Source organism: Phragmites australis, chromosome 19 (genome assembly GCF_958298935.1).
Source record: "Phragmites australis chromosome 19, lpPhrAust1.1, whole genome shotgun sequence".
In the NCBI taxonomy this organism is placed as follows: domain Eukaryota; kingdom Viridiplantae; phylum Streptophyta; class Magnoliopsida; order Poales; family Poaceae; genus Phragmites; species Phragmites australis.
In genome coordinates, this window is record NC_084939.1 from 3,557,164 (window position 1) to 3,568,820 (window position 11,657).

The 11,657-nt window shown below is 40.7% G+C and overlaps 1 protein-coding gene and 1 long non-coding RNA gene across 4 annotated transcripts; both read right to left on the minus strand.

Moving 5' to 3' along the window:
• Nucleotides 1-2,543: 2,543 nt before the first annotated feature.
• On the minus strand, nt 2,544-7,249 carry LOC133900805 (receptor kinase-like protein Xa21). 3 transcript variants are annotated; one of them, XM_062342050.1, is made up of 3 exons: nt 7,033-7,249; nt 3,521-6,654; nt 2,544-3,289 (listed from the first exon to the last, which is right to left on the minus strand). In XM_062342050.1, the coding sequence occupies exons 2-3, from the start codon at nt 6,279-6,281 to the stop codon at nt 2,898-2,900; spliced, it is 3,153 nt and encodes a 1,050-aa protein (XP_062198034.1). In that variant the 5' UTR covers nt 6,282-6,654; nt 7,033-7,249; the 3' UTR covers nt 2,544-2,897. The 3 variants fall into 3 exon arrangements, with proteins under 3 accessions (XP_062198034.1, XP_062198036.1, XP_062198033.1); XM_062342052.1 differs by lacking the exon at nt 7,033-7,249 and having other exon boundaries at nt 3,521-4,846; nt 5,027-7,016; XM_062342049.1 differs by lacking the exon at nt 7,033-7,249 and having other exon boundaries at nt 3,521-7,016.
• A 217-nt stretch (nt 7,250-7,466) lies between these two features.
• On the minus strand, nt 7,467-11,375 carry LOC133900877 (uncharacterized). Its single transcript, XR_009906605.1, has 7 exons — nt 11,017-11,375; nt 10,164-10,233; nt 9,605-9,690; nt 8,872-8,906; nt 8,706-8,770; nt 8,441-8,521; nt 7,467-7,772 (listed from the first exon to the last, which is right to left on the minus strand). It is a non-coding gene; the product is annotated as an uncharacterized LOC133900877 (long non-coding RNA).
• Between the last annotated feature and the right edge of the window lie 282 nt (nt 11,376-11,657).

Consider the following 11,657-nt stretch of genomic DNA (forward strand, 5'->3'; position numbering starts at 1 on the left):
GCACGAAGTAAGGAGGAGAGTAATAGAAGGTAGGAAATAGAGTAGTTGCTGGATATGTAAAAAAATAGAGAGTACTGTAATAGTATTAGAGGATACTGTAATAGTATTATAAGGGACGGAATTTTAAGTATATGTAGGAGATGGCCTTACCTATAAAGACTATCTCCAAGGGATTCCCATCAAGGAACAAAATCTCTTCACGAAGGGATTTTTGTTTCTTTCAGCGCTCTAACGGTTTTTTTTCACGGTTCTCGTTACGAAAGGATTCCTAAAGTCATTTCTTTCAAGACGTGATTCTCTCTTCTCTCTCTTCATGAATCTCTTCGAAAGGAAGCTGTTGAAGATGAGAGAAAATAAAAGGAATGAAAATAGAAAGAAAAATCAAGAAGAGAATAAAATGAAGAAAATATGGTTAGAGATGATCTTAGAAAGCATGATGAATCAGGAAGTCGTCGGCCTCTGGTCTTTCTCACATTAGCTGGCAGCCCGGTCTTTGGTGGCTGCCTGCGTGTTGAATTGGAGTGCTCAGTAGCGCCCCTAGGCATGGATGCATCCAAGAACCATCGTCTTCTACCTAAGATCAAGTGCTTGTTATATATGACAAATTGGCATGTGGGGTGACAGAGACAACCCACCAGCCAGCCACTTGCAAAATATGTGAAGTCTTGTACTGCAAATCGCAGCACTAGTTCCTTGGACAATGGGGATCTGTTTCTTTCCGTTAATAAGCATAATTTGGTCCCTGTAATCACTGGTCCGCACTAACCTTACTTTTGAGATCCCGCGATCAGATGGTCATAAATCCTACCACCGAATTACAAAACGTTGAGGCGCAAAGATCATTTTGCTGCAGTGATCTTCAGAGCACAAGATGGACTCGTACGAGTAGTTTATCAAGGCAATTGGGAAGGTGGCAAAATGAAATGAGGCTCGAAGTTTGGGTGCTCACCTTCGATGCCACCATCTTCGCCAAGAACAGTGAGATCCGGCGGCTTGTGGCATCCTTCCCGAAGGCTCCCAATCAGCCGCTTCAAGAAGGCGGACGGAGCCTCCGCCGGTGGCGGGCGGTCCTCATGGCCGTGCCACCGCCGCGCCTACTGCAGTGGAAGTTTCTTAGGGCGAAGCGAGAGGATCCAATTCCTCTGACATCTAAAAGTAGTAGTTGTTTACACGGCATTATATGCTACCAATTAATTAAAGAGTGAATTGTACAAAATTATAAATACTGTATCATTTGTAACATAAAACTATAAGTATTGTGTACTAATTTCATACAAAAATCAATTTTAATTGAATTCATTCAGAAAATAGTTTTATGTTTGTCAAAAAAATCCTAGAATTTTTTGTATGTGTTCCATAATCCATGTGTAACATATTTTAATTGGATTCACCAAAAAACATGGGCAGAATTTAAACTAAATTCAAAAATGCTACTTTTATAACTTTTGATAATGGTTAGGGTCTCAAATAAAATCTCAAAAATCTGGAAAAATTTACTAATATTCTTCTTATATGATGGACTAATTTTTTAAATTATTTCCAGCTCTAGGTTATATGGTGAAAAAGTAAATTCCTTTGTAAGTATATAAATGGATCATATAAATGTATCATCACTTTTTCACCGTATAACATACGGATAGAAATGATTTTAGAAATTATTACATCATATAAAGAGGCGCTAGGAAAATTACCTCCTCGCCCCTAAGATATTATGTTACAATCATGTATACAGAGATGTATTTTAGGTATTTCATACTGTTACATATGACGTGGAGGCTGAGATACTACGATCGCTATAGTAATGCCATGTACATCGTCTAAATACCTCCCGGCTGGGGCGTTCCCCCAACAGTAACTGTCCATGAACCGACTAAACTGATAGTGTTGCACGCGAAAAATATTTAGAAGCATGTAGACATATGTTGAAGAACTTGTTTGGAGTGTCTAGGCTCTATGCTTTAGGTTGACACGGGAATTTCATCATTGTTTCGTGTAAAAAGGTTAACCTGTAGGTATTATGTTTAGAGCGCAATAACTTATATATTGTCTCTCAATCACCTAAACAACTAAGGTGAAATTAGTCCCATCACACCAATACCCGAATCACATGATCCAACACTACTAGTAAGTGTGTTACACTCACCCCCTTAAGGGGGGTGCCCTTAAAGGACACCACATGCACGGCAAGCAAATACCTATAATTTCCTCACGGTGACATAGTCATGTCACAGGCCGATCCACACGCACACATGCACATGCAACAAGGGTTGATGCTCTGATACCACCTGTAATACCCTGCATCCAAAGTTCGTTTACCATCCAGCCTCTATATGAGGCGAGCACATGTTTGCGTATAGCACCTCACTTACATTTGTGTTCTCGTTTTGTGTAAAAGAGTTAACCTGAAAAAATTATGTTTGGAGCATAACAACTTATATGATGACCCTCAACCACCTAAACATCCAAGTTGGGACTAATCTCACCCTACCAACACCTGGGCTAACACCACTACTAATAGGTTGCTAACGTGCTGAGGTGTTACATGAACATCAACAAAAATGGTTAAGAGACTTGTAATAAAAAGAATCAGGAAAGTGCATAGAGCAATTCCTTTCCCACTGACAAGTAAATATTGGGGTTTACCTCCCCAGAGCCCCAAAAATGAATCCTCAAAAAGAAAAATGTTGCAACTACTATGGATGTAGCAAAGATATGATACACTCAACAATACGATCACAACTGACAAGCTGGTGCTCCCAATGCATTTTCAGCGAACTAACCAAAAAAAAAAAAGCATGACCGCCCCCCCATCAGCATACACTGGAGGCTTTTGGACTCAGCTATCCAGATTCCGATTGAATTATGATTTATGACAAGCTTCAGTTTCCATGAATGGATCACCTTTGCTTCATGATGTTCTGTATTTCCAACATGAGAGATTCTTTGATGTCATGCAGTTCCTTGATGATGTCTCCGGTCGACATTCTACTCGATGGCGTTTCCTGGGAGCAAGACACTCCAAGTCTGAGCAGTGAAATCAGGCAATTAATCTGTGTTTTGCGTGAAAAGTCATTGACAGTCTGATGCTCATTCTCCAGGCCCAAAGACAGCTGGATGTCAACAACGTCCAGCAGTCTACCATGTAGACCAAGCTCAACATGCTCACGGAGGCTCAGCTCTTGTGTGAATCTGCTATCAGTGGGCCTCTTCCCGGTTACCATTTCTAACACAAGAATTCCGTAACTATAAATATCTCCATGCGTCGATACCATGTTCCCGGCACCATACTCTGTTGCATGAAACGTTTGCAAAATGTTAATACTTTTTTTATGACAATTACACAATTGAAACCTTAAGGTGAAGTCATATGTTACAGGGAAAAAAACTGAAAGTTGCTAAATTTACACAATTACACTTCTAGAAGCTTCTCTAGCAGCACAAATTTATTTGATAAAGCACTAGGGAGCAATAACGACAAACATGGAAGTAAAACATAGAGCAGAATACATGTTAGACTAACCTGGGGCAGCATAACCAATTGTGCCTCTAACTCCCATCGAGCTCATTGACTGTTGGAGAACTGAGCTTTTCTCAAAGAGAATTTTAGCGAGTCCAAAATCTCCAACATGGGCTACCATATCAGCATCCAAGAGCACATTACTTGACTTAAGATCACAATGTATAACAGGTGCAGGACCGTGGCAGTGAAGATAATCTAACGCAAAAGCCACATCGAGTAGTATGCTCACTCTTTGAAGCAGATTCAAGAACTTACGCTCTGTTTGCCCATTTGTGTCAGGATGTAGCCAACCTTCTAAACTGCCACAAGGCATGAAGTCATACACAATTGCTTTGAAATCATTCCCATTATTATCAATGCTCAGGCAAGCTGTAACTATCTTGACAAGATTCCGATGTCGCAGGTTTCGCAGTGCTTCGCATTCGGCAATGAAACTCTTCACTGCCCCAGGAGTCTGAAGTTTTAGCACCTTCACAGCAACAAGATTTGTACTTTCACCTGCTTGATCATCTAGCTCTCCTTTGTAAACGGACCCAAATGACCCAGATCCTAACAAATTGGTTGCAGAAAAACAATTTGTTGCTTTTACCAACTGCGAATAAGAGATCAAAGGGTGCCCTTGCATGATTGTTGTTGGCGGGGTTGTTGTTTTTCGTCTCTTGTGCCAGGTTAGAAGCATATAGAGTAATGCAAGGATGAAACTTGCTGCAACAAGAGAAATAACGATAGGAATCACGAGAGATTTATGCTTTTTCTTTGGTCGATCTGAAGAACATGAAGGCAAATGCAGATCAGGTATGCCGCCACAAAGTTCGCTATTTCCTTGGATTGAGATTGCAGAAGCATTTGCGAAGATGCCAACTGTTGGCAGTTCCCCGAAAAAGCTATTGAATGAAATATTTAGATACTGGAGAGTGCTAAAGGTACCAAAGAACATGGGTATTTGGCCTGACATGTTGTTGCTTGAGAGGTCAACAATTTGCAGACCTTTCAGTTGACCCAGGAGTGATGGGATACCACCACTGAACATGTTATTTTGTAGATAGAGATTCTGGAGAAGTTGGCATTCACCAAGGCTGCTAGGGATTTGACCAGACAATTTGTTCGACGCTGCACGGAATTCAACAAGATTTATCAAGTTTCCAATTTCTTGTTGTATTGATCCCTCCAAGTTATTGTTTGATACATCCAAAATTGTAGAGAGTGTGTGAATATTGAATATTTCAGTCGGAATGGGTCCTGTAAAATTATTATTTGAAAGACTTAGTCCCACCAACTTTGTCAGGTTTCCTAGTGTGCTCGGTATCCTACCACTGAAGCTATTCTCTACAAGTTCGAAAATATTCAATTCTGTAAGATTTCCAATGGTCAATGGTATCAACCCACTCATTTTGTTGAGTGCTACAGAGAAAGTATGCAAGTTTTTAAGCTTGCTAAAGGAAGATGGAAGAGACCCTGTGAAAGAATTGAACCGGAGGTCGAGAAATTGTAAATTTATGAGGTTACCTATATCTCTTGGTATGCTTCCCGAGATTGCATTGTACGAAAGGGAGATGTATCGTAGAGAAGTGGAAAGATTGGAAAGTGATTCAGGAAGTGCTCCACCAAGCTTGCAGCTACCCAATAGCAAAAATTCTAACTGGGAGGAATTCGCTAATGCAGTCAGGAATTCCCAGTCTTTTGGTTCTTTAGCTTCAATCAAATTTGCAGAGAGCTGCAGCGTATGAAGATTTCCTAAATTTCCAACCTCCAAAGGAACAGTGCCACTGAAAAAGTTGCTGCTGAGCGAAAGTTTCTGTATCTTGGAAGCATTAGATATCGAGGCAGGGATGTACCCATGAAACTGGTTAGTGCTCATTATTATGATCTCCAGATGGCGAAGAGCATTGAACGCACCTGGAGGTATTACTCCACTCAGCGTATTGTTGCCGACAGAGAACGATCTCAGAGAGGAAACGTTCCAAAATGAATCAGGGATCGACCCACTTAAGTTGTTGTCCTCCAAGTTGACCCAAGATAAACTGGGCAGCAAGCCCAAAGATGAAGGGATAGCTCCTGATAACATGTTTCCCTCAAGATCAAGATGCTGGAGGCTGGTGAGATTACCCACAGTAGGTGGCATCGCTCCTGATAATCTGTTCTCATACAGTGACAAGTACCTGAGTGACCGCAGGTCTGTCAGGTACTGAGGGATCTCTCCAGACAAATCATTTTGATGAAGGCGCAAGTCGATCATATCCTTCAAGGCACCTATCTCAGCTGGAATCTCACCTTCGAGTTCATTACTGCTTAGGTCCAGAACCTTGAGGCTGGTGCATCCTCCCATGGCACCCGGAATGCTTGCTTGGAGAAAATTTGTGCTCAAGTTCAGCCCCTGAAGCCTGCCAAGACGACAGAGCTCCGGAGGTATCTGCCCAACGAGCTGGTTGTTGCGAAGGTCCAGCTTTTGGAGGAAGGACAGGTTTCCCAGGAATGGAGAGATGCGTCCTGACAGGTTGAAGGAACCCAAGCGCAGGGCGACAACCCTGTCGGGGTGCTGCCGGCCGCAAACAACTCCTGGCCAGCTGCAGTAGTGGCTGGACATGCTCCAAGAAGCCAGTAAGCTTGACGGACCTGAAGACAGCATGGACTTGAAGGAGAGGAGAGCGAGCTCGTCGCCAGCCGTGGCGTTGCTGCTGCTGCTGCTGCCCGGAGGGACCCGAGCATGGGAGCAGAGGCACAACAATGAGAAGCAGAAGAACAATGCTGCTGTTCCTTCCATAAGGACAAGTAGCCACAAGAACTGAACTGGATACAGCTAAGTGTTTTGACAGATGCGAGTTAGAAAGGGATTGTATAGAGGAGCAATGTCACAAACTCTGATACTCACATGTGCTACATATGAACACACTCTTGTACCTTCACAACAGAAGGCTTTGAAGTTTGAGTGTGGAACAGAGTTCCCTCTTTTGACCTGTCTTACCCATAACGTATGCTTTCTCACATTAGGAACCATGATGAATCGGGAAGTCGTCGGCCTCTGGTCTTTCTCACATTAGCTGGCAGCCCGGTCTTTGGTGGCTGCCTGCGTGTTGAATTGGAGTGCTCAGTAGCGCCCCTAGGCATGGATGCATCCAAGAACCATCGTCTTCTACCTAAGATCAAGTGCTTGTTATATATGACAAATTGGCATGTGGGGTGACAGAGACAGCCCACCAGCCAGCCACTTGCAAAATATGTGAAGTCTTGTACTGCAAATCGCAGCACTAGTTCATTGGACAATGGGGATCTGTTTCTTTCCGTTAATAAGCATAATTTGGTCCTTGTAATCACTGGTCGGCACTAACCTTACTTTTGAGATCCCGCGATTAGATGGTCATAAATCCTACCACCGAATTACAAAACGTTGAGGCGCAAAGATCATTTTTGATTTTACTGCAGTGATCTCCAGATGGATTCGTACGAGTAGTTTATCATCGCAATTGGGAAGGTAGCAAAATGAACCGAGGCTCAAAGTTTGGGTGGGTGCTCACCTTCGATGTCACCATCTTCGCCAATAACCGCGAGATCCGGCGGCTTGTGGCATCTTTCCCGAAGGCTCCCAACCAGCCGCTTCAAAAAGGCGGACGGAGCCTCCGCCGGCGACGGGCGGTCCTCGTGGCCGCGCCGCCGCCGCGCCTGCTGCAGTGGAAGTTTCTTGTGGCAAAGCGAGAGCAATTCCTCTGACATCGTAGGCGAACAGTTTGTGAGAGGAGTTAGAGTAATACTAGAAAATAGCGCGCCGTTAGCGCACAGGGTGGCCCTCGCTAATGTAAGAAGAGCAAATACTGTTTCTTTTACAAACCTTTTAACAGATTGTATAAGGACTTCTATTACATACGCAAAGGTAGAGAGAACTACATACAGAGATAGTAGCTTACAAGTTATGCTAGACTCATCTTTAACTTTAGTCTTGTAGGTAGTTCAGTAAAATATACACAGGATCAAAGTCATCTAGCCATACCAAGAGCCCTAACTATTAGAGGTTTACATTAGCTGTGACAAAAAATATACACAGGATTGAAGTCGTCTAGCCGTACCAAAAGGCAAAACTATCAGCTTTACATTAGCTGTGAAGTATGTCCACCATGGTCCAAAATGAGGTAACACTAAAGACATCAACATCTTAAAGTATGCATAATAATTAAGTGGAACTAACACAAAAGAACCAAGTGTTATCTTGTAGACATCTTCAATATGTCAGAATCGAATGATTCTGCAGCTTGTTCCAAATCTGAACCAAACGGGAAATGAAGTTAGAACATTAGTCATTTGTAAGAAACTACAATTGAAAATTGGCATGAACTATCAAAGTTAATCTACGCAATCATCAATCTACAGAGATCTGAAAAATGGAGATATGGAAGATTTTATGAAGGAACTTTGAGAATTGTTAAAGTAGAATTTGCATGGGAACAACAGTATATTTGCTTATGAAATATTTTTAAATTCCAATTTCACTATCTTCACTAAATCACTATGGTTGAACAAGGGTAGCTGTTGGCATTGACCTTAGGTTGTGATAATCATGTTGCTCATCATTCGAGACAATGTTTGTACTATGAATCCTTTTTTTAGGTTTGAGATACTTATTGAAAAACTATTGCAATATGATCAAAAGAGAGACAACATCATTTCTCCTAGAGGTCAGAAATTATAGCAATTGCTTTGGTCAAGTATACTTTCATTGCACAAACACTCATTTTGAAATTTGCACCAAGCAAAACATCAAATTAGCACTGAGAAAGATTCATTTGCAGAGTAGATTAGTAGTTTCTTCATTTGCAGAGTAGATTAGTAGTTTCAAGCATTGTGTATACAGTTATCAACTGAGCCATAACTATGATGTAGATAAAAAGAAATATTGTATTACAGAAGAGAAGATGGTGGAGTTATAGTAACTTATTGCTGCTTAGGCTTTTTGTTGTGACCAGAGCTCTTCTTGCTGATTTTGTTTCCCGAGTCATCTTCATTTTGGTCATCCTAATAATTTGTATATGGTGTTAGATAATGAAATAATGAGATCCTAACAACCATACAGATCAATCTCACTATCTATGATAATTGTACTACATGAGAAAATTGTATAGTCTTTATGATGAGTCTCTTGTGCAATTAGGTTTCCAATGATTATAGTGCCATCAAAACTAAAGAGAAAAAAAATTACCTGTGACTGCTGTTGTAGATACATAGGGTCTCTTACTTGTAGTTGTATCTGATGAAGCTGGATACCTTGCGTTTTGATTTCATTCGAGTACAATATTAAAGAATAGATTAGTAATGCTGAGATTTATAATTTTAGTTTTGTTATATATGGTCGTAGGAGCTCTTACTGTGTCTGCTCAATTTCCATGCTATCATCGTCAATCTGCAAATGAGATAAGGTATTGAATGTTACAACCATCGAGAGAAATTACTAAGCAGATCAAAGTACATAGAGGAATAGAGAAATAAAAAAAATGAACTAATACATAGTTGCCCAATTAGCTATTGAATGTTACAACCATCGACAGAAATTGGCAAATTCAGAAAGGAAATGTTGATACTTGTTCATACATTCTTTGTCGTTGGTGGAGATCAATTTCCTACTGAAATTGAGCGCATCTATTGAGATGTGGTTGATTGATTGGCTCATTTTTCTACATGACAACATTTGATGGTAACTATAGTCAAGAATGTCGAAGCCATATATTTTTTGTAGTAGATATATGGCTTCTAAGGTAACTTGTTCATGAGGTGAAAGTGTGGCATGGTGATTCATTGACCATAGAAAATAAGTTTGCTCTATAGGATAATGCACTATTTTTGGAATATCAATCTCTAAACCTATAATTGTACTACCATCCTCCATGAATTCAGTAATGAATGATGCATACTTTATCTTGTATTTATCAATGATATGGTTTAATAATCCAATAAAGATATTTTAATTGAACACATAGCAAGCAGCTCTGTTATTATTGCTGTAAGACGCAGCACACACCCCAACAATCAAATAAGTTAATATATAATACATAGAGTACATGGTAAATAAATTATGTCATATAAAATAGAATGTAAATTTACCTTGGTTTCTAATCCTTTTTTCCCTTATTCCTGTTGTTCTTGTACTTGTATCACTGCCTCCTAGCTATATAATAATTTGTTCTGCACTATAATTATAGAAGTAAAACCTGCTTAAATAGTGACATGTGCAGTTGTTCAAAAATATTATTTGCACTGAATAGAAAAAGTAAAAGATTTGTTTTTATCAAGAAGAAATTTCCATTACCAATGTTTTTGCCTTATCTGTAGTTAGAAGGCAATAGATTTGAAGTAAAAGGATAAATCTGATATGGAATAAAACCAAAATGACCGAAACTTACTAAATGTTTTGTTAACTATTACCTCCAAAGGGATCAAATCGAAGCATGCTTGAACTGATAAAGTTGAGTAAACAAATAAGTATCATTGCTAAGATTTAAATATGTTTATTTTATATTTATGAATGACACAGTTTAATAATTCAATAAAAGATATTTTAATTGAACACATAGTAGCAACCTGTGTTAATATTGCTGTAAGACGCAACACAGTGCTCAACAATCAAGTAAGTTAATATTTGATATATAGAGTATATGTTTACCTTGGTTTCTAAGCCTTTTTCTTCCTTATCCTCTTTGTATCACTGCCTCCAAGGTATAGATTAATTTCCCCTGTATTATAATTAAAAAAGAAAATACTAATTAAGTAAAATGACATGTAAAGTGGTACAATAATATTATCTGGAGAGTGGAGAGGATATGCAACAGTCATGGTTTGACTTTTGCAAACGTTCATGTTTTAATACAGAGCATATAACACACATGCCGTTTGTTAAACAGCACATCAAAATCTTCTTCCAGAGATCTGTACTTTTTTTAAATATAATGCCACTACTTTCTTGATAAAACACACATTCAGAGAGTGCTCAAGCAGAATATGGTAGAATGTGATGTCTTCTTGGTCAGTGAACAATCAAATTTGAAGGATCATTCCAATTTCTAGAGTTCGGATTAGTTTTTTTTGCTACCATAGGATGAATTCATTCATACAACAATGGGGAAAGGGGGGGGGGGATTTTGATGCAAAAACATGTTGTTGCTGGATGAACAGCCTTTTGTTTGATTGTGACATGCAAGTATCAAGGGTACTGCTGAATATTCAGAGAAGAGGGACTACATGACATCTCTTGATCTTGTAAACATCTGCACTGAATTTTAAGCTGCACTCAACAGCAGTTCTTGAGACTGATAAAGTTCACTCAACAGTCTCTATTTGAACAACCCAAGTTTGATATATTGAAATTGCATAGATGTTGTCACAATTGAGAAGAAAACAACTGGCAGCATATGCAAATTTTACCAGAAATTTATCTATAGCGATCTAACAAACATAATTAAAAAATTATACTGAAATTTTATTTTAGATTTCTCTTGACAAGGGCTACGGTTTCTTACCAACAAAAGGACAGTGTACGTGAGGAGGAAGCAAGGAATAAGCAGCGATGCTTCTCGCTCGCTTCCCTTGCCCGGTGCAGGTACAGCGAGCGGCCTATACTGGTGGTGCTCGTGGCCGTGTGGGAGTGGGAGTGGAGGAGGGTAGTGGGGTGGGCGCCGCGGATGGCGACGGGGTGGTGGTTGCAGAGCGGAAACAACGATGGCGGCTGTGGTGGCGAGAGCACGTCGAGAGGAGCCGGCGGTGGCGGTGGTGGCAGTGAGGCGTGGAGAACGGACGCGTTGGACCGGTGGTTATGGCGGTGGCGGCGCAGACGCAAGATTGATGGAGTGGAGGCGGCGATGGCGGCCGCAGACGCGAGATCGCGACGGTGAGGCGCGGGGATCGAACGCAGTGGTGATCACGGTGGCAGCGCGGATGAGAGGTCGCTAGCGGGCTTGAAAAGACGCTGCTGGAACTCTCGAGAAGAGACCAGTCGAATACTCAGAAGCCAGCCAAGTTTGGACGGTCCTTATTTCCCTCGAAGCGAATCGGACGGTAGCCAACAAAAGTGCCGACGTGGACATCCTCACCGGCTCCGAACGCGACGGCGTTTAGATGGAAGAGATGATGTGGTACTATAATAAAGATACTGTTCATATCT